Genomic DNA, 25,680 nt, shown 5'->3' with positions numbered 1-25,680 from the left:
TGTTAGTGGGTGGTTCTAACTACTGTTGTCTATGTTCTGGTAGCATGAAGGTTAGATTCATTGCTGTTTTCTAGAAAAAAAATATGTTTAGGGGTACTCTCATTTTCCTTCTCATATTGAAATACTGCCCCTCAATGAGGCCAAACTTAGATTCACAAAATGTTTAGGGGTACGTGTACCCCTACACCCCCCCCAAAAAAAACACTGGTTAAATTACTGCAATACGTTATACGTAGGGCTGCCTTTGAGGGCGGTTCAGAAACTTCCTCTAGTGCAGAATTCAGCGGCTAGGTTGCTCACCGGAACAAGATGGTTTGAGCATATTACAGCAATCCTGATCTGACTGCACTGGCTACCAATTAGTTTCCAGGCACAATTCAAAGTGCTGGTTTTGACCTACAAAGCCTTAAACAGCTCAGGACCACAATACCTCAAGGACTGCCTCTTTCCATATGAACCTACTCGGATCCTGAGATCATCTTCTGAGGCGCATTTTTGTATGCCTCCTCCTTGAGAGGTCTGGAGGGTGGCAACACGAGAACGGGCCTTCTCTACAGTGGCTCCCCGTCTGTGGAATTCTCTCCCCAGGGAAGTTCACCTGGTGTCTTCATTATACACCTTTTTAACCAGGCCTTTGGTTGATTTGATTGACATCCTAGGCCTTTTAAGATGTAGGGGTTTGAGGGAGGGGGTGTTATTGAGTTGCTGTTTTTATTTTGATTATGTATTTTGTGGTTTTGTATTTTGATTTTGTTCTGTGAACCACCCTGAGACCTGCTCGTATAGGGCGGTATATAAATTCAATAAATAATCATAGTGAGAGGGTATGTTCCTTCCCATAAGCAAAACACCATTGAGTGGCAGAAAATCATTGTCCTCCAGTGCTAGTACTCTCTTCCTGGGTAGCTACATTCTCGAATACATTTTTAAAAAACAAACAAATAAAACACCTCTAATAACTTTGTTAGGACAATGGAAAATTCCAAAAGGAAATATAAACAACTGCCCCCATGCCAAGCAAGACCTTGTCTTCTTTACTTAACATCCAGTCAGAGTAAGTGTCCTTATGCAAAAGCTTGCTTACTAGTCTGTATCTTCCCAATGGGTCCCAATAAAGGTATTTACTACTGCTGCTTTTGGAGTAGATCTTAAATATTATTCAAGAGTGCAGATCATAAATAGCAGGATTCTGAGAAAGCCAGTGGTGCCACTGGGTTGTTTTCAATGTCTTCTCTTAATTCAAAATGCAGGACCAGAAACCTGAAAAAAATGGTGGGAAATTTTCATTATTCTGACAGCACAATCGGATGCCAGAAGACCCACTGAATTCATTGGAGCTTAACCTGAGAGGCTTGGGGACTGAATGTGCATTATATGCCATTTTGGCATTTAAGTAGTGGTATATAAATAAATGAATATTGTTATTAGCTACAAGTTGACACAGCATCCCTGTGTCAATGTATTTTTGAGGAAAAAGAAGTAGACATGAATCTTGTTGACTATTGTATGTGTTGACTGTTGGAGCTTCTGTAGAATTCAAGACCCACATTTTAAATTGTTTACTTCACTGCCAATCTAAACATTATTTAGCACGAACTTTTGACTTGAAACTCAGACAGCAGAGCGAAATGGAGTGATTTTGTGGAGGGCAGAGTACAATTCACCTAATGGTCTATGGCTGCTTACTTGTTGCAGCAGGAGTAACAGCAGATTTTCTCTCTTTCTGTGTGTGTTTTGCCACCACTGTGGCCACAATAAGTAAACAGCTCCTAATCTTGTGATGAATGTTGTTGTTCTATGTAATCACTAATTTGCCTCTACCTATGAATAGGAAAGCTACTTTGCTCATCTCTTATTTATTCATAGAGATACCTGCAGGAATATATGGCAGTATGGAGTGTTCCTGCTCAATTCCAAATATGCATTCTTTCTCATACGCAATTCCATTCTGCCCCATTCCTTTCTTTATTTTCTTCCTATTCAGCATTCTAGGGCCACTGGGCATGACCATTCTTCATGGAGAAGTTGGTTGGGTTTCCCCATATTTTAACTTCTACAAATATTGAGGTACCCTTAAGCCTGGTAATATCTTCCTCCTTTGTGTGGATGGTAGCATTTTGATTACATAAGGACTGACTCTCAGAGAATGAGTTTGGTACTATAGGATTTAGTCCTTGTCTAAAGATGAGAAGGAAGGGGGAGATGGGAGGCTAGGCTGCATCTAAGGGGACAACCCACAATTACTTTATTGTGCCTGAAAACAAAACATTTCATATTGTACATTAGCATGCTATGGTTTCAAAAACTAGAATACAACAAAATGGTATTGTGCTCACTTATAACATACAGCACTTGTTCTGCGTATGGGATCCACTTTTCATGTTCCATCAACTAATAAAATGATCAAGGACAAAATAAAAGAAATTGTTTCCAAGTAATGACAAACTGTTTAGGTTATTATAAAAGTTTTCTTCTTTTCCTCACTTTTCTTGTCAGCAGACTTACACTGGCTGAACACGTCCTCCATTCTTGGTGGCATTAGTCAGTTAGCTCATGGTGTTGTGGTTGCAGTCCTGAACACAAAATGAGGTTTTCTTAGTCCGTGATCTGTATGCAGTGATGGGATGCACTGTCAGCAGTGCTATGAGGGCCAGACATAAATAACTATTAATAACTATTCAGCCTGAGGGCCACATTCCCTCAAGAGCAACCTTACAGGGGGCAAATACCCATGATGGTTAGTCATATGCAGTGGATGTGATTCTTTCTACAGGGGGCATTACAGATGGAATTGAAAATAAAACCAGCAATATCATAATACAGTCATACCTTGGTTCTCAAATGCCTTAGTTGATGAACAAATCAGCTCCCAAATGCTACAAACCCGGAAGTACGGTAAGTGTTCCTGCAGCCAGTTGGAAGCCACACCTTGGTTTTCAAACAGTTCTGGGAATCAAACGGACTTCCAGAATGGATTAAGTACAAGAACCAAGGTTCCACTGTACCATTATACTAATCTATGGTGCAAACACGTTTTAAGGCCAGATCTGGTCACCTCGCCCCCAAAACAATATTGTACAGTTGGAAAAGCTTTAGAAAATGGCAACCAAAGCGATCAAGGGGGTGAAGCAGCTCCTCTGTGGGAGTTTGCAGTGCCCGGGTATTTTGTTTAGAGAAAAGGCAAGTAAGAGGAGACATGCTAGAAGTTTATAAAAATTATGCATGGCAAGGAGAAAGCACATAGAGAAAAGTATTTCTCGCTCTCTCATAACGCTGCAGTTTCAAGGAAGTAGAAGGTGGAAGATTCAGGACAGATGAAAGTACTTCTTCACATTGTTGTCGTTTAGTCGTGTCCGACTCTTCGTGATCCCATGGACCAGAGCACGCCAGGCACTCCTGTCTTCTACTGCCTCCCGCAGTTTGGTCAGACTCATGTCTGAGTCTCTTCTTTGGTCAGACTCATGTCTTCTTCACATAGAGCATAGTTAAAGCTATGGAACTCACTCCCACAACAGGGGGTGATAGCCACCAACCCACATAGTTTTAAAAGAGGATTAGATAAATTGAGGGAAGAGAGGGCTAGCGATGGCCTAGCCTTGATAGCTATGTTCTGCCTCCACAATTGGAGGCAGCAATGCTTTTGAATACCAGTTGCTGCAAACCATAGGGAGAGTACTCTTTCGTTTGAATCTTGCTCACAGGTTTTCCACAGGTATCTGGTAGACCACTGTGAGAACAGGATGTTTTGGCCTCATCCAACAGGCTCTTCCGATGTTCCTAGGTTCATGCTTCCCTTTCTGACCATCCCATGTGCCAGGGATGGAGAATCTGTGGCCCTTCGGATTATAGCGCTTATCATCCCTAACCATTGGCTTTGCTAGCTGGAGCTGATGAGAGTTAGGCTCTATCATCTTCTGGAAGGTCACAGCTTTTCTCCTGCTGCCTTACTAGTACCTTCATATATTTTAAATATAATATACACAGTTTGTCAAAGAAGTTCCCTCTCCCCTGAAAAAAATATCAGTCACCTGGCATTGGCCAGTCAATCTTTAGCGGGCACAAAAATATTCACCTGAAAAAATATTGGTGAAATACCAATATTTTTCTTCTTTTTCTTTTCATATATATTTCATTTGCTCCATATCTGATTTTAAAGTGTGCCATTTTTAAAAAATCGAAGATGCCAACATATACACTAAAAATGTTAATTATGGATAACCAGTTCAAACTGTATCTAAAGATGTCTTCAAAGCAATCATTACAGTAACTACTGTTATGATTTCCTCAGCCAATAGAATACAATTTTTTTTAAATATTAAGGTTGCAGTCCTATACCCACTTTCCTGGTAGTAAAAACATCACCAAATTCAGTGTCACTTCTTTTTGAGTTGGCAGATAGAGGATTGGCTGTAAAGAAGCCCCCCCTTTTTTTTAAAGAACTGTATTCTGAAGGTTGAATACATTTTCAATTTCCTCCCCCTCTTTTTTTTCCTCCACAAGGGAACCAACCTTTTCAAAACGGAACGGTTAACATGGGAAAGGATGCCTCTTTCAGCGAGATTGGAAAGTTCTTACCATATGCAGACTGAAGAGTTGCCTTAACTACTGTTTTGTCAGGAGCACAGTTGTTCCTCCTCTTCATGCAGGTAAAAGGAGAGTGAAAAAAATGGCATGTTAACTACTGCTAGCACACTTCGTCTGCAATGTATATTTGTTACAAAACCTGAATTTCACGTAAGGAAATATATGTTTTGTGTGTGTGTACGCGCGCGCAGAGTTAAAGTAAACAAAGCTATTTGACTAATGCCATTGAATACCATTTTCTTCAGTTGCAACATTTCATCTGGTATCCCTCCCACCCACCTTCCCAGCAAATGATAACTTGCAAATATGGCTAGGGGGGCAAAGACCCACACACAACTCCATGTATTCAGGTTTGTTCAATGGCTGGTTTAAAATTTTAATAATAAAAAACCTAGCGAGCTCATTCAAAAAAGAAATTAGTGAAAAAACTTTGGTCGTCTCTCATCAGTGAAAACTGATTTAGTTATGCAAATTACTGCTATGAATATTAAACCACTGATGAAAGGTTTTTAATGAAGGGATCTTTTGTTTTGGAAATGCAAGGGTATATGCTTTAATTTCTTGCTAATTTACTGTTCTTTGATAATGTTCACATTTTCCCCAAAGTGACTTCACGGATGGGTTTAATACAGTGAATAGAACTACAGGCCAACAATACTGGTTTTGACAAGCCTTCCCCTGTGTAACAATAGATCATGATTTGCAGCCCCTTATGCACAATTCTATTAGGGTGAATTTTGTCTACAGGGCTTTCCCTGAAATGAATTCTCATTTTAATGTTAGCCTCCTGCAGTTTTTAATTTTTAATCTGTAATATGAAATTGCAAATTTTACAAACATCATTTGAAAAAGCCACTAGGACAGAACCGAATGCCAAAGTTTACATATTGCCTAATTAGACTGTTATGAGAAGCAGCTTATCAATGTCAAGCCAAAGATCATCAAAAAATCCAATTACTAATTTGAAAAACACATATATTTATAGGTTCATTTTGTTTAATTTGCATCTGATTAGCTTAATAATTGTTTAAAAATTGTATTAAGGTTAATAGTTTTAGTTCAGCTAGCAACACACCTGGGCTGGGAATGTGCTCTAGCAGCTTTGTCAGTTGCTACCCCACTGACAATAAAAATTTAGCTGTAATCTTCAGCGTAAAGCACAGACAAAATTCATTACTCAAACAGCAAAGCAGTTTTTAATATTAAAAGATATTAAACCTACTTACCAATGTGATCAATATTGTGTCTTCCACCGCTACTAGTCAAATACTTACAGACTACTTTCCTCTTGCTGTGTTTGTTTGTGTGTGTGTGAGAGAGAGAAACTTCTATTTACATTTCCAATGAGCGCAGTCACTGACTCTGCTAGATTGAAAATGTAAATAGAAGTTTGCATCCTGTTAACATAAGAACACTACCCGTTTAGTAAAATGTTTGAAAGGCTTAAACCTTGTCTTGAACCCACACTGCTAAGCATTTTCAACAAAGAGGTGGAAATAAAAACGCGTCATATATTATGCAGAGGGCATAATGCATAAGCCTGAAGCTTATTTACACAGTCGGTTATCTTATAGTAAAACAAAGATGCCTAACTCATTTCATTCTCTACTTGTTTACCTAATCAAGAGGTAAATTCCTAAGCCGGACACTCAGAGCCTTTTTTCAGCATGCCTCTGCTTTCACCTTGGGATAACTGACAGTGCAAAACAAGATCGCAGCCATAGGTTCTCCATGGGCAGCAGCAGGCGACCAAAGGGCACTCTTAAAGGGCACAGGCACAGAGACAGACATATTGGGAGGCCACAATGCATGGGTTTATTCATTTGGTATAAGGTATGTGCCCCTCCAAACATTGGCACACTTGTTTCCCTTGGGACATCTAACAATAAGATCAGTATAAAACAACACCCATTTAAATTATGCATGGAAGCATCAAATCAACACCAAGCCAGCACCAAACATAAAAATCTATGCCGGCTCCTAGTCTACTAGACCTTTCCGCTGGCATCACCTAACAGACCCAACAGAACAAGCAAAACTGAACAGGATTGGTAGGTTTCTTTGGGGTGGGAGTTCTGCAGAGTGGCTGCTGCTGGGGAGGAAGGCCGGTTCCTTTTGGACTCGAAGACATAAGCAGAATAAGACCAGAGCAAGGCTGTTGGGCGCTGACTGCAGAAATCCAAATATGAATGTGAAGTTCCACAGCACAAAATCCAGCTTCAAGAAGAAAAGTGTGGCCAGGCAGTAGGTTGTGATACCATTGGCCAATTTGGGGTGTATTACTCCCTCATCGGAGGCAGTACATTTGGGAACAGCAGTTGCAGCTGTCACAAGTGCTCTTGCACTCATGTCCTGCTTGTGGGCTTTCCATAGGTATCTGGTTGCACACTGTGAGAGCAGGATACTGTACTAGTTGGCCTCTTCAAGTTTTTAAGGTGCTCACAGGTGCGGTGGCCATGCAGCTTCAGGTGCATTTGGAAGAAGCTAGGTCAACCAGAGGGTGGGAAACTGACTCTCCAGATGTTGTTGGACTCCAGTAGTTCAGTGACATCAGGACCTAGGACCTGGGAGTCCAAAGTTCAATCACCACTCAGTCATGAAGCTCACTGGATTACCATCTCTCAGCCAAATTACCTCACAGGGTTGTTGTAAGAATAAAACAGGGAGGGGAAGAACAATGTATCACACCTTAAACCATGGGTAGGCAGACTAAAGCCTGGGGGCCGGATCTGGCCCAATCGCCTTCTAAAGCCGGCCAGCGGATAATCCAAGAATCAGAGTGTTTTTACATGAGTAGAATGTGTCCTTTTATTTAAAATGCATCTCTGGGTTATTTGTGGGGCATAGGAATTTGTTCATTCCCCCCCCCAAAAAAAATATAATCCAGCCCACCACAAGGTTTGAGGGACAGTAGACCGGCCCCCTGCTGAAAAAGTTTGCTGACCCCTGCCTTAAACTCACTGAAGAAAGGGTGGGGTTTAAAAGTAATCCCAAAAGCAATGTTTAAAGCCCTTAGCATCTTAGATAGGGCCCAATTAGTAATATTTTTTATTTATATCCCTCCTATCTGGCTGGGTTACCCCAGCCACTCTGAGCGGCTTCCAACACACATAATTATTATTAATAATAATATCAAACATTAATAGTAACAATCTGCTCCAATATAAAGTCACAATATTAAAAAGATTATTTGAAGGTGTGGCTCCTCCTATATCATACTGCCTGCAACTTGAGATTTGCTGGAGAAACCCTATTGTTAGTTCCATCGCTCAGTGAAATGTGGGACTTTGCGACTCACTTTCTTGCAAATAGCACCCGAGTTATTGAATACATGCCCCCTTGAAGTCCAGCTGATGCCAACACAACAACATAGTGCTTTTAGGTGCCAGATAAAAACCCCTCTCTTTGAATGCCTGTACAGTAATATGTAGACAATTGAGTGGTGTTTATTTAATTGTGTTGTACTGTTATATTTTTATTTATTTCATTGTTGTCGCCTGCTCTGGGGTCTTTTGATGAAGCACTGTATAGAAATAAACAAGAAAAAACAAATTCTCCTTTTGCACTGACATTTCTTTGCACAAATCTATCTATACAGAAAGGGATAAATGATATGAAATCTATTAACACAACATATGCTACCAGAATTTTCAGATTCCATTGAAGTGCAGCAATAAGTCCCACCTTTCTAATTTCATACTTCAAAATCCTACCACATACTCAGACCAGATCCACTGACATCAGATTTAGGTTAGTCTATCCATGTGTAGCATGAAAGCAAGTTAATTAGTTATCCTTTTTACATCCAGAAGCTGTAACTGCTTGCTTGTAAACAGTTTTTTTATTTCTGGTAGACCTGGCCCTGTTATACATGGAAATAAAAGGTTGGGATACCCTGCAACTTCACAATTCTACACAAAGCAGTAAGACGATTTATACTGGAAACTGGACAGGCAATGGCATGGGGCGGTGGGTGGGGGCTTTTCAATTTCTCTGAACTTGAAATCCTGGGTCAAAAGTTCGGTGGGTTAATGAGTCTGCCTTTCATCGTTTGATGATCTGTCCTTTGAACTGACATGGTTGTGTAACTTAGGAGTCCTTGGTCCAAAGGACATGAAGATTTCAGGGTTTTTAATACTCCCTCAAGGAATTAACCCTGCCAAGTTTTGAAAAGATTAGAAATAGAATGCCAATCTTATCAGGCAAAGGCAGCAGCAGGCGCTAGGGCACTTTTCAATCAGTAGGCACAGCTATCCGGATGCAAGCTTTTAAAGAAAAAACTACGGCAGAGTTTTGCTTGATTGTGTATCTTTACCAAACTGTAGCCAGAATCTTGTGCTTACCCTTTCCAACCAAGTCCCTAGGAATTTCCCATTGCTCGTTGCTTTCTTTAGTAGCACTAAGGCACTGTTGCATGCCACCCCAATCTCTGAGCAGTGCAAGATTCTAGGGCTTCCAGGTGCTTCCCCAGGGTTTGGTTTCCTTGGAATGAGGCACAACGAAGACTTTAGGATATATGGCTTATGTACACATATATACATCATGAGCCTGTGAGAGACTGATTCACAGCATTAACACCCCAAGGGGTCATGCTTCTTCCATAGCCACAGCCTTGAATTAAACAGAAACCAAGCATCAAATTCGCACTGGCTTCCCAGCCTGCATCTTTTTTTCTAGCTTCCAGATCATATCATTCAACTCTCAGCTCTGCCTTTTTTTCTTTCTAACTACCAGCCAGCTGAGGCAGAAGGCCCACACATTTGCAGTCTGGTACAGATCCACTTCGTTTCCTTTATGGTCCATTACAAACCAGCAAATTCACATTTTGCTATTAGTTGATTCTGAGCTCTTGCATAACAACTCTGCTTCCCATGCCATAAACAGGCCCCATATTAATGCTGGAGCCTCAAGGAGTGATCAAATTTCAGTTGAGATGCTGCACTGAAGAATTAGCAAGGTGGGAATGGGATACTAAAGATGAACATGTGAAATCAGTGATGATAAAATGGGAGAAAGATGTGGGACACAATATACAAATGGCGGATTGGGAGAGGCTATGGAAAACTGATCTGAAATTCATGGCATGTTCTTCACTGAAAGAAAACTATATGAAAATGATGTATCGGTGGTACTTAGCCCCAGTAAAACTAGCAAAAATGTATAAAACAAGTACCAGTATATGCTGGAAATGTAAAGAAAAAGAGGGTACCTTTTATCATGTGTTGGAACTGTAATGATAGATCAGAAGAAGCTGTTCATGTATGCTACAAGATCAAGTTGATGTAGTATACCAAAATGGCAAAATTAACTGGGAAGCTCAGGAACCAAGAAGAAAAGAATTTTTAAAAAGAATGGGAAATGTTTGTAATGTGTATACAAAACTATTGCAAACAGGTTAAAACATTAGCAGGTTTTTAAATACACTTGTAATGTAATAGAATCTACAGATAATTTAGGAAGATAACTTTTTTGGAGAAGTATTGATATGCAGATGAAAACAGAATTAAGAGGATACATGGATGGGATGTCAGGAGATTCAGAGTAATCTCAATATGTGAATGTGTATGACATTTTGATGTAACTTTGTTCTTTCTTTGTGTCCTCCCTTATTTTTGAAAATAAAATAAAATTATTTTTAAAAAGAATTAACAAGGTGGGCAGCATCATGTATGAGTTTCAGGTGAATACACCTTAGGCCTGTGACTTGGCATCTTCAAAGGTCCATCACCAAGCACGCCTACACCAACCAAGAAAGTCCACCCTCAAATTCTGTGCCATCCAGTGAGAGTTGAAGTTCTGTTCTTGGAGCAGTATTTAAAACTGAAATAAAACAAGAGGGAACTAGAAGGGCTGAAGATAGCAAGAAGGGTAGTATTCATGTAGGGATGTTGAGGGCAGGATATGTCACTCAACCAGGAGAATCTCTCTCACTGGAGCCTTCAAAATAAGTCATTTTTCATCAAACATGAAGAATTTTAGGCATTAGCAGTAAATAGTGCTATTCCTTAAAACTGAATCTATTTCAAAAGGCTAGCATACACATATGCTTCTGTAAACTTTATTATCCTCCAATTTTGCTGGCTTGGCAATTCACAGGCAGCTTAGAATTCATGTTGGGTGGGGAGGAGAGAAAAGCAGCTACTATGAGATCTATACATAACTGAAATCATATACAGTACTGACAACTGAACTGAGGTGGGAGCTTAGGAAAGGTGTGCTTAGAATGCTGCAATAAGAAAAAGGACAAGACCTCTACAGTACTATACTGTTTGGTTCAATTTAATGCCAGCTGCACTGTTCAAGTTATCCTGTTAACAGCTCAAGCAGAACTTTCCTAGCCCTGCCAATTAGGATATTGTAACTATAGGTACCAGGCACTTAACCTTAAATATTTAAGTTTTGAATTGATACCATCAACCATGGGAAGGACTGGAACTGAAGAGAAAGTGACAGCAATGATTCAAAGGTATGTGGCCTGGGAAAGAGAAGGGTCTTTTTCCCATCCTGGCAACCCTCCAATGACTGTGTTATGTAGAAAGAAAGGAGCCAAGTATAATCAGTTCTGTTTAACACTACTATATATGGATTGTTGTTCTCCTAGAGTTGTTAAAGTGCCATAGATGGTAGTTGGGTAGAGGGATTGTACATTTACTAAGCTATGGATAACAAGATAACAATGCAGCTATCCTTGCCTTATCCTTTCTAAAGTATTAACTGAATGTTGACAGCGTACAGAGAACAGTCTAACATGCTTTTTTAGCAGTCATATTCACCAGGGATTGGAACAATATAAAAGGATATTATTTTAAGCCAAGGTATGGTTTAATGTAAAAATCAGATAACAATTAACACCTGAATTAAAACTATCTTAACACAATACAGTGTTAAACAAAAAGCCCTGTAAAATATATGAAAAATGTATATACAGATGGGAAAGCATCAATGTTGAAGGATGAACTGAAGTTACAGAAACAAAGTAAGGTTCTAAATGCAAAGCATACTTTACAACCAATATATGTCCATTTATTCTGAAGGAAAAAAATTACACAAACCCAGTACCAAAAATTACAAAACATTTTTTTTTGTTTTCCTCCCTCTTGTCTTGCCTTCAGTTTCTCCAGCAGGCTTAACTGTAGATTTGGAATGTTCTTCTTTCACTGTTTTCTTTTCTTCTTTTTTTAATGGTGTCTTTTCAATGCTTTCTAGTTGTTTAAAAAAAAAAAGATGATGATTTGAGGCCAAACTTTTTGATATTCTCTCTTTAGTAGCAAGATTAGATAAAAATATAACATTCTAATTATCAAGATATTTTTCTTCTGTTCAGAGCAGTTCATTCCAGGCAGTTATTCACTCTTTCCAAACTGACTTGACACCATAACTAAGGGAAACCCTGTGGTAGATGTTTGGAGTCCTATCTCTCAAATAAGGCCACAGTTAAGGAAATTGGCTGCAAGGTGCAGGATCCCTCAAACCCACCTCAGGATCACTGCTTCCAAAAAGTTCACATGGAGGAAATTTAATATTGTCCCACTGAAAGCTATTTCAGACCATATCAGATAACTTTAAAAAATAGTAAATAGTAAATTCTAAGCATTACTTATTTTAAAAATCTGTAAGCATGTTAGCCCCACAGTTCATCTCTAAACCAAATCAATGTGTTCTACTAGATACCTTTGAATCAAAGGAGACTTTTCTAAGTACAGCAAGATGATTCCTCAGATATATTGACATTCAAGCTGCCAAAGGCATTTTATTTCAACTCATAAAAATTAAATGTTCTACATTGTGCAGTAACAAGCAGACTTTGCTTCAACCTATCAGCTATGGACATTTCAGTTTTGTTTGTAGCTGCTGATCACAAGACAGCAGTATTATCTAATTAGAAAGATTTTAAAGGTATTTCCTTTAATGGGAAATGGGAAAGTATATGCTGCTGTTATTGTTGGCGTCCATCTGTCTCAAGAGACAATGAAGGGCACCTTCCAAGGGTGAAGTCAAATCATTGCATTAGCAGCACTGAAGTGACCTCCTCAGGAAACAAGCTTGGACAAGTGTGGTCCTGCTTCACTGATGTGGTTCAAAGGAAAGCAGAGCAATACATCTGGCATCATTGCTTAGGAAATATATCAGGTGTGGAGAGCATTTAGCCTTCCAGATGCTGCTGAACTGAATTCTACATCATCCCAGGCCATTGGCTTGCTGGGGCTGATGGGATTTTAGAAAATTTCCCACGCAGCTGAAATACATGATAAATGGAAAATTTGCTTTTAACCTGCTTTTTGAATTGCTGATTCAAAACAATCCACCTTGGTAATGTGGTTAGAAAGGGAAGCCAAACAGGCAGCTACTGCAGGCAGAAAATTATTCAGTCTCCTCAGTGGACAAATGGTTTATAGAACTATGAAGAATGACATCCTATGTCCTTTTAAAATGTGGTGGTTTTTTTGTGGGGGTGAGTTAGTTTTTATTTTGGTAATATATTTTGTGGTTTAATATGCTTATTTTGTTCTGTGAACTGCCCTGAGACCTCTGGGTATAGGGCAGTACATACATTTTAATAATAATAATACTAATGATGGTGGATACAAAGATGCCCGATGGCTTGTGCACTAAAATTTCTGAAACCGCTCCTGACTGTGGGTTCTTCATCCCACTTCCAGGAGTAGCTTCTCATAAGAGGAATTCTGAAGTACTAAGACTTGCATGCAAGTTTTGTGTGTAGTCCTTTGGATCTCACCTAACATGGTTAATGTTTGTTAAATATTAATGACTTCATATAAGTTACTCTGTAAACATATCTGCATTAGAGGTCTCCTGTTTATTTGATTTCCATGGGCTACAGTTCTTTCCCCCACCCATACAAAATAAACAACAACATTCAGGACATTAGGGAACTCTTACTAATAATAGTAGTTATTTATTATTGATAGTAGGATCACAGACAATAAAAACTAGGTTTCATAAACAGGAAAAATCAATAAACTTAAAAGTCTATTTTTAAATAACAGCTAAGCAAGTTATGGGGAGGGGGAGAACACTAGTTTTTCCAGATATCCCACTTATGAATCCAGAAGTTCAATTCTCCATAAGAAATATGTGAATCCTGTGGCCATCTCAATATATACTATATATACTATAAACTGGAAGTTTTCTGAAGATCAGTCACACTCCTACTATGTACTTCAATAATGGGATGGTTTTTCGAGTTTTATCTCTAGGTGATCTGCAGCAAACTAACAACCAAGTTTTAATCCCACTTGTTTAGTGATAGCAACACCCTTCCTAGCCCTTTCCACCTAAATTAGGCTGCTGAGATGAAGGTATATAACTATGAGTGGATTTTGGGGTATGAAAGGCTTCAATTCTGGTACAGAAAACTAAACCCAAAGCTCTGGATGTGTCCAGAGACATACTTTCCTTTAATTCATCTGTATTTCATTTGCATCTGGTTCTCATTGTTAGACCTCGGAGTTTTAGTAAAGTCTGCCCACCCTGATTTACATTACCAATGGCATCTTCAGCAAAGAAATTTTGAAATGAAATTGATGGTATCTAAATTTCAGGTGTGCTACTGTAACTTCTCACCAAAGCTTTAAGGTTTTCCATTAATTTTGAATCAAAAGCTTAGAATCTTAAACATTAAGAACTCTGAAATAAGGAGGGAAAAACAATGCACATACCTGCTTTAGATTTTGATTTGTTCTTCAGAATCATCTGTTGATCTTTAGGAGCATTATCACCCCCTGCATTCAATCTACGCCTGGTTCTGAGAGAAGCAGAAATAGGTGCTTCAAGTGCATCAACTCTTCTACCTCTTCTGCTTATTTTCTCATTGGCTATAGCTAACTTTCCAAAATCTACATTTTGTTTTTCCTGAAAATCTTCCTTTTCTGGAAGGTTGTGCTTTCTTCTGACAGACATGGAAGGTGTCACTATTTTATTTTTGTTTCTTCTGCCACATTTTTCAAGTTTCCCTTTTCCAATTGCATCATTTTCAAGAAGGGTGTTTTGATTTTTACTGGCAGTTTCACTTTTGTCTGGAGGTGGTGATGTTAGAGTGATGCTTACTTTGAGAGAAGGGTGTACTGGTGATGGAGTAGTCCTTTTTACTCTCTTCCCCTTTGATTGGTTTTGGAAAACTGAACTACTTTCCAAAGGCATCTTGTTATCTTTTAGAAAAGAGACCTTTCTGTTGTCACTTCCTGGTTGGCCATTCCCTTCTGTTGAGATTTCAGAAGGAACCAATTGCTTTCTTCTACCTCTTTTGGAAACATTATCTATTGTCAAACCTTTTAAAACTTCTGGCATGTCTTCTTGATTCCCAGTATCAAGCAATATGAGTTTTTTACTTGCAGAAACGGAGCTTGCTGCAATTACCTCTTCTGCTTTTCTTCTTCTGCCTCTACGTGGCAGATTCTCACTTGCAACAGTTGCAATTTCCAAAGCCTCACTTGGCTGTTCCACAACACCTTTGCTTTTGGTTAGTAAAATGTTATTTTTGAGGGGAGAAAGAGCTGTTACAGGGGCAGTCTTTCTTCCTCTACCCCTTTTTAGCTGATTCTCTTTTACAGTGACAAGCATATTTTGGTCTTCTGTATCAGCTGCCTGTTTACTGTCACATTCAGGGAGTATTTCAGGAGAAATGGTTTGTTTGTTTCTACCTCTCCTGAGTGGGTTTCCTTTTGCTAGGTTCTGTCCTTTTGGTGGACTGTGCTCTAATAGAGGTTGCACACTTTCCAAGGGCATCTTAGGCATTTCATCAAGATTCTTTTCAGTATGAATTTCTTGCAAAGAACATTTTCCTTGGGTAGAACTAAGGCTGCCCATTGTGGGGCTCTCCTTTTTAAGAGCAACATTTTCCAAAGGAGGTGGTATTTGGCATTCAGGAGCAGCTCGTCTCCCCCTGCCCCTTTTTGGCTGACTCTCTTTTACAGTGACAAGCATATTTTGGTCTTCTGTATCAGCTGTCTGTTCACTGTCACATTCTGTGGGTATTTTAGGAGAAATTGTTTGTTTGCTTCTACCTCTCCTGGGTGGGTTTCCTTTTGCTATCTTCTGTCTTTTTGGTGGGCTGTGTTCTAAAAGAGGTTGCTCACTTTCCAAGGGCATCTTACGCATTTCATCAAGATTCTCTTCAGTATGAATTTCTTGCAAAGAACGTTTTCCTTGGGCAGAACTAAAGCTGTCCACTGTTGCACCCTCATATGCAGGAGTAATGTTTCCTAGAGGTGATGTCATATGAGATACAGGAACAACTCTTCTTCTGCCCCTTTTCAGCTGATTATCTTTTATGGTGACAACCATGGCTTGGTCTTTTCTATCAGCCGTCTGTTTACTTTCACATTCCATGGATGTTTCCTGAGAAATGGCTTGCTTGCTTTTCCCTCTCTTGGGCAGCATCCTGTTTGCTACTTTTTGCTTCCTTGCTGGACAATACTTTGCAGGAGTTTGCAAACCTTCCAAAGGCACCTCCTCAGTTTCATTAGGTTTCTCTTCATTTTGAATTTCATCTAAAGAACACTTTCCTGGGGCAGAACTAATGCTGTTCGCTGTTGGGCCCTCAGATGTAAGTGGAATGTCTTCCAGAGGCAATGTCACTGAACATACAGGAGCAGCTCTTCTCCCCCTGCCCCTTCTTGGCTGATTCTCTTTTACAATGACAGGCATATTTTGGTCTTCTGTATCAGCTGCCTGTTTACTGTCACATTCAGTGAGTGTTTCAGGAGAAATGGTTTGTTTGCTTCTACCTCTCCTGGGTGGGTTTCCTTTTGCTATCTTCTGTCTTTTTGGTGGGCTGTGTTCTAAAAGAGGTTGCTCACTTTCCAAGGGCATCTTAGGCATTTCATCAATATTCTCTTTAGTCTGAGTTTCTTGCAAAGAACATTTTTCTTGGGTAGAACCAAAGCTGTCCACTGTTGGACTCTCTTTTGTAAGAGCAACATTTTCCAAAAGAGGTGGAATCTGGCATTCAGGAACAGCTCGTCCCCCCCTGCCCCTTTTTGGTCGATTCTCTTTTACAGCAACAGGCATATTTTGGTCTTCTGTATCAGCTGCCTGTTTACTGTCACATTCTATAGTTGTTTCCTGAGAAATGGCTGGCTTGCTTCTTCCTCTCCTGGGTGCTACTGTCTGCCTTCTTGGTGGACTATGCTTCTCAGGAGTTTGCACACTTTCCAATGGCACCTTCTGCGCTTCACCAGGATTCTCTTCATTTTGAATTTCTTGCTGTGATGCAATGGAAGCACTCTTTTCTTCTTCATAAGCACCATCCTTATCTCCAAGCATACGTTTTTCCTCAAGTGGTACAGAATTATCACATAGAAGATGAACTTTCCTCCCTTTCCTTCTAACATTATTTTCTTTAACTTCTGTTGCAGTCTTTTCCAAAACGTGTGTTTTAGGTGTTGTGTGTCTTAGACTTTCCTTTTTAGCCTCATTAACATCTGTGTTTGTTGTAAACAATTCTGCTTGTATTGAAGCAGCCTTTCCTCTTCTATTTCTTTTCAGTATGACATTTCCAGCGCTTTCCACTCCTGATGTTTCAAAATCTTGGTTTTTTATTTTGTCTTGTATTTCTGCATTTTCTTCTAAATCTAAACTTGCTTCAGTTTGTCGAGCTGCCATTTTCCCCTCACTTTCAACTGCTGATGTGTTGCTTTCAGATTCTTGCTTTAGATTTATTTCAGTGATGTTCTGGTCAAAGTTTTCATTAGCTTGCACACAATTGACTGGTTCTGCTCTCTGGGTGCTGCTTGTATGCCTCTGTGTATTTTTTGCATCATGTTCTTTTACAGATCTGGATTTATCAGCTCTTCTAGTTCTTCTAGCTGAAGCCAATGGTCCAACGATTTCTATATCTACTGCCCCAGAATTTGCAACTGGTTCTTTCACAAAATCAATTTTGTGTCCGTTTTCAGAGTCCATTTCCTTTAGCTGATGGCTTTCTGAAACACACATTATTTCAACAGGTTCTATCACTGCTTCTGATTTTAATTCACTAAATGTGTTACATGCAACGTGTCCCAAGTTATTTTCTAATTCTGAAATATTTTTACTGTTGTCCTTTGGTTTTGGCAAAGGAGATATTCTTTTAGGTGATGATTCCAGTTTTGCTTCTTTATTTTCATAGTCATTTCTCATGGACTCTTAAAAAAGAAAAGCACATTCAATGTTATTTCTCAGGATATGGTGATTGTGAAGAGTAGTAAACACACTTACTAGCCAAAAAGTCCCAGAGGAAGTACTACATTGCTTCATAAATTTGCTTTTATATTTTGCCATGTGATATTTATATCTTGTGCTATTAATCATTCTCAACTTTAACAATATGCCACTATTTGCAGATGCCACTTTACAGTGCTTTCCCAAACCTCCATATTCCAGAATCTCCAAAATAAAATTATTCAAGTTTTGTTGTAATTACAAAGAACGCTTCAAGATGAATAAAATGCAACCAAGTTAAGCACTTCTTAGCCGCATGTAGCCTTAGAAATACTAAGTTACATTTACAACGGGCTCACGATTTGACCTAAACATTACTTAGTGATGGGTTCTTGTAGTCATATGCTGGAATTCAAATCCAATGTGTGCCGTTAGATAAGCCCTGGCTTGTTTGTTCAAAAGAACCTTTTGCACAGAGCTCCCACACTTACAACCTCATGTGCATTATCTATACACTCAAGAATCAATGTGTAAAAATCATGCAAGCCAGCTGCATCCATTACCCTTTCAGATATACTAAAAAAGGTGAAGGTGAAGGACACCCGACAGTTAAGTCTAGTCGCAAACGACTCTGGGGTTGCAGCGCTCATCTTGCTTTACTGGCAGAGGGAGCTGACGTTTGTCCGCAGACAGTTTTTCCGGGTCATGTAGCCAGCATGACTAAGCCGCTTCTGGCGAAACCAGAGCAGCGCACAGAAACGCTGTTTAGCATCCCGCCAGAGCAGTACCTGTTTATCTACTTGCACTTTGACGTGCTTTCGAACTGCTAGGTTGGCAGGAGCAGGGATGGAGCAACAGGAGCTCACCCCCGTCACAGGGATTCAAACCGCCGACCTTTTGACTGGCAAGCCCAATGTGGTTTAGACCACAGCACCACCTGTGTCCCATTCAGATATACCGCATGCATCAAATAGGAACACGAGTAAAATAAGGATCCCATTTTCAATCATCAGTCGTTTTCCTATTGCCATTGTGTGCTTTAGGACATAAGGTGCACATAAAGCGGTACAATGACAACAGATTTCAATGCCCACACATTAAAAAAATTAATCTCTATAACTGCTATGCAAACAGAAAATCAAGGCAGAGCACCCCAAAAGCCTTGCAACTTTACTGTAATTACTTAATTCAGTCATTTTCAACCAGTGTGCTGTGGCACCCTGGGGGAGTCTTGAATGATGGTCAGGGGTGCTGTGGGCAACACTGGCCTCTGCCCCTCTTTCCTTGCCTCCCTCCTCTGATGCCCTTGCATTTCTGCCTCTCAAAGGTTGCACAGGGAGGATGTTTGAAAAAGGGTGAGGGGCTGCCAGTTCTGCAGGCAAGGGGTGCCATAACTGGGCTCTTGAGCCCCACACAGGTGCTGCCGAACGTAATTGGTCAAGGGAGCCATGGACCCAAAAAGGTTGAAACCTTCTGACTTAATTTCATTCTAGTTGTTCTGAAATAAAACCATATTTTAAAGCAGATAAATGTAAAGCTGCTACTTCCTTTTTTGAAAATAAAAGGTTTTGTTGAAATAATATTTACACACACCAAGCTCACCTCTGGAACTCATACAAGATCCATTATCTTCTTTCATTAGATTCACAAACTCTGGCAATTCAGCCTAGAAAACATACATAATTATTACAATAGCTGACATGAAAAGATGCTGGGCCTATAACCAGTGTTATACAATATTTATAAAAGTCCAAGCTGAACTGATGTGTGTGTGTGGAACTGTGTGTTAAGTTCATTGAAGATGCAGGTACTCTTCGCAATATGGCTGATTTAGTGCTTTGTAAAATATGTATGGCAGTCCTGACCATTTCACAAGAGGCTTCATAATACTTACTGAACATACTAAATATCAAAATACAAAAAGATATAATGAAAGAGATGAAAAATAAGTAGCAATGCTGCTATAATAAAATCATGAGTGCATCCACTTTGCATCACAAGTGTACCAATGTCATTAAGCACAATATACAAGTGATCCAAAGATGAAACACTTTGAAGTAAAAGCAGTAATGATAAATGATATTATGTCCCACCTTTTCTCTCTACAAAAAAAAACTATTTCATATATATTCAAAACCAGTGATTTTAAATGGCAAGATCTGTGCCAAAAAATCCAAAAAGATTCTAATTAGTACTCAGGCAAGATTAGCCTCAGAGTTGGGAGTAAGGTTGGTTCATCAAAATCAGGTGTTGCTTGTGCAACCCCACAGGTCACACATTTCCTCCTGGTAAAAAACACAAAGTAAGCACGTGTGCATACACTTTGCTTTTCCAGGAGATCAGGGCTTGCTGGAACAAGTTAGTCATTCTCTGCTCAAAATGCTTGATTCCACATTCCAACCCAATCTGCATTTAGAGAAATGGCAGAACTGCATGTCATATAAACATGTCACAGAATCTTGATGTGCAAGAAAAAATTGGGTCATGTTAATGATTTCTTTTATTGAAATAATTAGTGCAATTTAAGTATATAAGACTTTTCTCAGATATTTAATATAGAAGACCTACCTTCTGTCCATCTGCAGCTTCCAACATTTCCTTAACACCTGTATAATCAACTTCAGGACTTGGAAAGCTTTGTTTAGGTTCGGTCATAAACTTCTGCAGTCCCAAGTAGTCATCAACTGGCAAAAACTTCTGCTTTGGTGTCTTCAGTAATCGACTAATGCCAACCATATCATCCATGGGTTCAAATCTTTGTTTAGGTGTTCTCAATAGCCTATGAATCCCTCCCATATCTTCCACTGCTTCCACTTTTTCATTAGGTGGCTTGATAACATGATTAATAATGAATTTGGAGCAGACAGTGTCATCTGCAACAGACTGCAGGCTTTCTTTGGGCGTCCTCAAGAGTCTCTTGACTCCTGAAAGTGCATCAACTGGCTCTGGTTTTTGCTTTGGCGTTCTCAAGACCCTCTTAACTCCTGAAAGCGCATCAATTGGCTCTGGTTTTTGTTTGGGTGTTCTCAAGACCCTCTTAACTCCTGAAAGTGCATCAACTGGCTCTGGTTTTTGTTTGGGTGTTCTCAAGACCCTCTTCACGCCTGAAAGAGCATCAACTGGCTCTGGTTTTTGCTTCGGTGTCCTCAAGAGCCTCTTGACCCCTGAAAATGCTTCAACAGGCTCTAATTTTTGTTCTGGACCTTTTCTTTTATCTTCCATCACTTCCTGTATAGTAGCTTCATTTGCTGCTGTGACCAGTGACATATTTCCCCCTACATCTTTTTCTAATGAAGAATTCGTTACTTTTGGAGTTGTAGTTAGGTCATCTTGCTCAAGACCAGAGATCTGTGACACTTCCTTCAAGGAGGAGGATATGACATCTTGGTTGTAAAGTTTTTGTTGGCTTGCTGCGCTGAAAGGTGATACAGATATCTCTCCTATTAAAAGATATAAAAATGAACTGTAAAAGGAGTTTTTGATTACATAAGAAATTACTGTTCTTCCTAGTGGAAACAAGGGACACTTGTCAACTCTGTGCCACCTGATAAGGCAGAATTCTTGAATAAATGACGTTCTGCAGGAAAGGGGATGGTGCATGTGTAATACGCCGCCGGAGCACAATTTCTGTTCTCATCCTGAAGCAAAGTTCTTAACCTGAGGTACTATTTCTGGGTTAGCGGCGTCTGTGACCTGAAGCGTATGTAACCTGAAGCGTATGTAACCCGAGGTACCACTCTATAAGTAGGCAGTCAGACTCTGTCTGTGTGTGTCTCTCTCTCTGTCTGGTGGAGCCTGTGCTCTGTGAAGCCTGTGCTCAATGGAAACTGTGTATGCTCTGAAGCTAGTTTAATCTTCTGTTCACTATGCTTTTATTTGCAAACAAGTTTATTTTAACTCAGTAAAGCTTTTATTCTTTTACTGAAGAAGACTGTGTTATTAATTTACGCTGCGCGACACACTTATGCCTACTACGAATAGTTCTGAACTGGCCAACACCTCCTGCTGCAAGAAGAAATCTGCCGTGCCACAACTATTGAACTGTTACTACTATCAGTGTGAGCACATGTCCTATAAGTAACAAATCCTGGATGTACTCTTTTGCTCAATTTTTCATTTGTCTAAGGGAAACTTTGAAATTGCATGCACTTTGCCTCTGATGGGGAACAGAAAATAGCACAAATATTTCTAACATCTGGGAAAGCCAGAACAAGACCCTCCTATGAGCCCCTTTATATCCTTGTGTTACACTGATGACATAGAAAAAAACCTCTGCTGTGGTGCTCAGAATGTGTACATTCCTGCCACAACAGCATGCTTGGTCATCCCCAAGTTTTCCAGTTTTCTGCCACCAGCTGAGAAATACTTCCTTTTCAGAAACTTCTTTCCAGATACATGGGAATTTTTAGTTTTAATCTTGGCTCTTTCTAGTGTTAGTTTATATTTTAGTAGTTGCATTTTTATGACTTTTTCCGTATTCACACATTGCATTAATTTCATTTACTGTAACTGTAGTTCTCTATTTTTTGCTCTGCTTCAAAAAAGCAGAATTTTGATCTTAAGGCAAGAATAAACTAATGCTTCCTTAAAGCCAGCAGTGAAATTTCTTTCCAAAGAGCTTCTTGAGCTTGCCAGCAGTTCAGATCCCCACGACGGGGTAAACTCCCATTGCTCTGTCCCAGCTCCTGCCAACCTAGCAGTTCAAAAGCATACGAGTGCAAGTAAACAGGTACGGCTTCTGTCACAGTGTTCCGTTGCACCAGAAGCGGTTTGGTCATGCTGGCCACATGACCCAGAAAGCTGTCTGTGGACAAACACAGGCTCCCTTGGCCTGAAGCGAGATGAGCTACACGCCATAGTTGTCTTTGACTGGATTTAACCCCAGGGGTCCTTTACTTTTCCCACAGAATATTTTTCTAAGATGAATTATAACTCCGAGAGAATTACAGCATAAAAACCTAACTGAGAATTTGCCAAACTTCATGTGCAGATACGTTTGCTTGGACCCCTACACACAGTCAGGGAATCTTGGGACTTTTTCCTCTTCCAAATGCAAAAAATCACTAAGTTACCAGACTGGAGAAAAGTTTTAAAACTACTGGTGATCTCCAACTAAGTAATTCACAGGTAGATCCACTGAAATCTGCTTATACACAAGTCCACCGATTTCACTGGGTCTGCTCTGTGTATTACTTACTATTTCCTACAACTTACATAATTTTCACATGAGGTGATTTCGGGGGGGGGGGGATCAAGTCGCCATGTAATAGTTAGCACTAGGGATATATACAAAACATGCATACCAGACTCCTCTGGAGTGTGCATTTCTGAGACGACTTCTGGTGTTGGTATAGTAGTCTTTTGAGCAGAAGAGGGTAAACCTGTCAGTGGAGTGTTGAATATCTCAGCCAACCCTGCAAACAGTATTTAAAGTTCAGTAAAGAAATAATCATTTAGTTTGTTTGCAATTGGGAGCAAGGGAAAACATAACTATTAAGAATTCATTCTCTTTGCTTGACTGCTCCCCAGAAGAACAGTCTTATATACTGTGCAATCCCAGACTACAACATCACACAAGATTTTCAAACATTAATGTTCATGGCAGTTAAAAGCCACATGGTAGTTTATCACCCATTAGTCTGAACAAACTGTGATAGCTGTTGATGATGTATCAATCCTCTTCCCGCTAATGATTTATTACATGCTACCTTTACAGATGGGGATGCGGGCGGCGCTGTGGGTTAAACCACAGAGCCTAGGACTTGCCGATCAGAAGGTTGGTGGTTCGAATCCCCGTGACGGGGTGAGCTCCCATTGCTCGGTCCCTGCTCCTGCCAACCTAGCAGTTCAAAAGCACATCAAAGTGCAAGTAGATAAATAGGTACTGCTGTGGCGGGAAGGTAAACGGCATTTCCGTGCGCTGCTCTGGTTCGCCAGAAGCGGCTTAGTCATGCTGGCCACATGACCCGGAAGCTGTACGCCGGCTCCCTCGGCCAATAAAGCGAGATGAGCGCCGCAACCCCAGAGTTGGTCACGACTGGACCTAATGGTCAGGGGCCCCTTTACCTTATGCAAGAGAAGGTACCCATGCTGAAAGATGGCAGCAGGAACACAAGAAGCCCTACCAATGTTTCTGGAGCACATGCCTTGGAAGCAGAGCATTAACCCTTTCAATAAGGGCTCATTTTCTCCAGGGAAGCAGAAATGAACAGATACTAATGGACAGGGGTCGCTTTACCTTTACCTTTACCGATTAGTAGGCAAAGAAAGAAAGATGCCATGAAGACATTTTCATTTTTAAATTATACTAGTATTCTATAGATCTATATTGCATGGTTCAATAAACCCACATACATTCTTGCAATAGGGAAGCGAGCACCTATGCTTCCATGTAAAATCCTGATTTCCTTCCCAGTCTCCAAGAAGTAATATTCTTTCACTCTGGCAAGCTGTGCTTCCGTAAAAAAACGCAGCAACTGTCAACAAAAATCAGGCAGGAACAGAGGAACTACACCTCTTTTCTTCTCTATATTGCAGTATAGAAAATTTAAAAATATAATGAAGAGGGAAGGTTCTTGATTGGGCCCAGTGCTAGCCAATGAAAGCTGCAAGACTGGCTTGGGATCCATCAGTTCTGGGCTATCTCAGCCCCACCCCTTGGAACACCCTATTTGTGGCTTTCTGCTGGGAGGGGGTTCTCTGGCTGGCTCAGCATGAAGAGTAGGGCAGCGGGACACCTGTGCTCAATTCAAACCCCCAGTATTATATATTTTGAAACACTTGGGGAAAGGGCATTATTAGGGCTCTGCATATATGCTGCTACACTACAAGCACTGAGTTCAGTTAAGAACAGTCTCCTTTCTAAATTTTTAGCTACTGAAGATGACGAGATACTTTAAAGTCTTAGCCTGATAAGATCTCACTAGCTAGTTCAAATGATTTCTAACTAGAAATGGACCTTCAGTACCCAGCATACCCATTTCCCCGTGGCTGAGAATAGTAAAACAGAGTTAAGCAAAACTAATCTAAATTAATTAATGATTTTTTTTTAAAAAAAAATAATCATTGTGGGGTGGGAGAGGGCGGAATTAAAAGACTAGTTCATAATGAAGACTAATATGAGTTTGGGAAATTACTAAATTCACATGCTTCCAGATTAAACAGGTACGGGATTTTAGCAAAAGAGCAACTTTCATTCGGGGGCATTTAAAACCAGTATTAGTATGATGAAATGACTGCGTATTTTTGGACCATTATAAGATGGTATCACTACTGTATTACACTTGGTTTAGATATTGACCTACCTTTAAAATAATATCACAGTGCCATCTGTTGGCAAAGCTGAGAGTTGGTAAATTGGCATGGATAAAAATATTACTATAGTCAAGAATGGGTAAGTTGCCAATGTTAAAAACCACTTAGTGCCTTATATTCATCACTTTCCTGTATGCATGTTCGCAATACAATTTTCTGGCAATTAGGGATTTATAAGACTGAGCAGCTTTTATTTCTTAAAGTTTTACTGTACACCTAATGCTGTACAGTACAGGCGGTTGGACTCGATGACCCTTGTGGTCTCTTCCAACTCTATGATTCTATGATTCTACTACAGACAAACACACACTATAGGTTTTACATACAATTTAAAAAATGCTAGCTATTAAATCTGCCCAGATTTGCATATAAAAATAGTTAAATGCAAGCTGAAAGCTTATTTTGATCATGGGATGACTGTTTCTGACTAACTGATGTGCTGTGTGAGGAAAAGCAACTAACTCCTTATCTGTTGTCACTTCCTCATGCCTGGGAGCAGAATGAACCAGAGCTAGAACTAGGAAAATCTGGATGTGCCTAAGGATACTCAATTGGGAGCTTTGATCTTAGCAAAGGCCCAAAAGGGCTTTGCAAGATTATTCTCTCAGACTGCTCCCCCTG

The 25,680-nt window shown here is 39.9% G+C and overlaps 1 protein-coding gene across 3 annotated transcripts in view; it reads right to left on the bottom strand.

The window, feature by feature from the left end:
• Positions 1-10,615: 10,615 nt before the first annotated feature.
• MKI67 (marker of proliferation Ki-67) overlaps positions 10,616-25,680 on the bottom strand; it is a 36,144-nt gene continuing 21,079 nt past the window's right edge. For all 3 annotated transcript variants that reach the window (XM_081912596.1, XM_081912597.1, XM_081912598.1), the window contains 5 exons: positions 23,049-23,159; positions 20,314-21,185; positions 19,348-19,411; positions 14,265-17,729; positions 10,616-11,786 (listed from right to left, as the gene is read on the bottom strand). In XM_081912596.1, coding sequence (XP_081768722.1) covers positions 11,650-11,786; positions 14,265-17,729; positions 19,348-19,411; positions 20,314-21,185; positions 23,049-23,159 — 4,649 coding nt within the window. In that variant the 3' untranslated portion in view covers positions 10,616-11,649. The remainder of the gene's footprint in view (positions 11,787-14,264; positions 17,730-19,347; positions 19,412-20,313; positions 21,186-23,048; positions 23,160-25,680) is intronic.

The sequence above is a fragment of the Podarcis melisellensis genome (assembly GCF_964234715.1).
Source record: "Podarcis melisellensis genome assembly, chromosome: 5".
NCBI lineage: Eukaryota > Metazoa > Chordata > Lepidosauria > Squamata > Lacertidae > Podarcis > Podarcis melisellensis.
The sequence above is the reverse complement of the archived record's forward strand: the minus strand, read 5'-3'. Positions and strand labels throughout refer to the sequence as shown.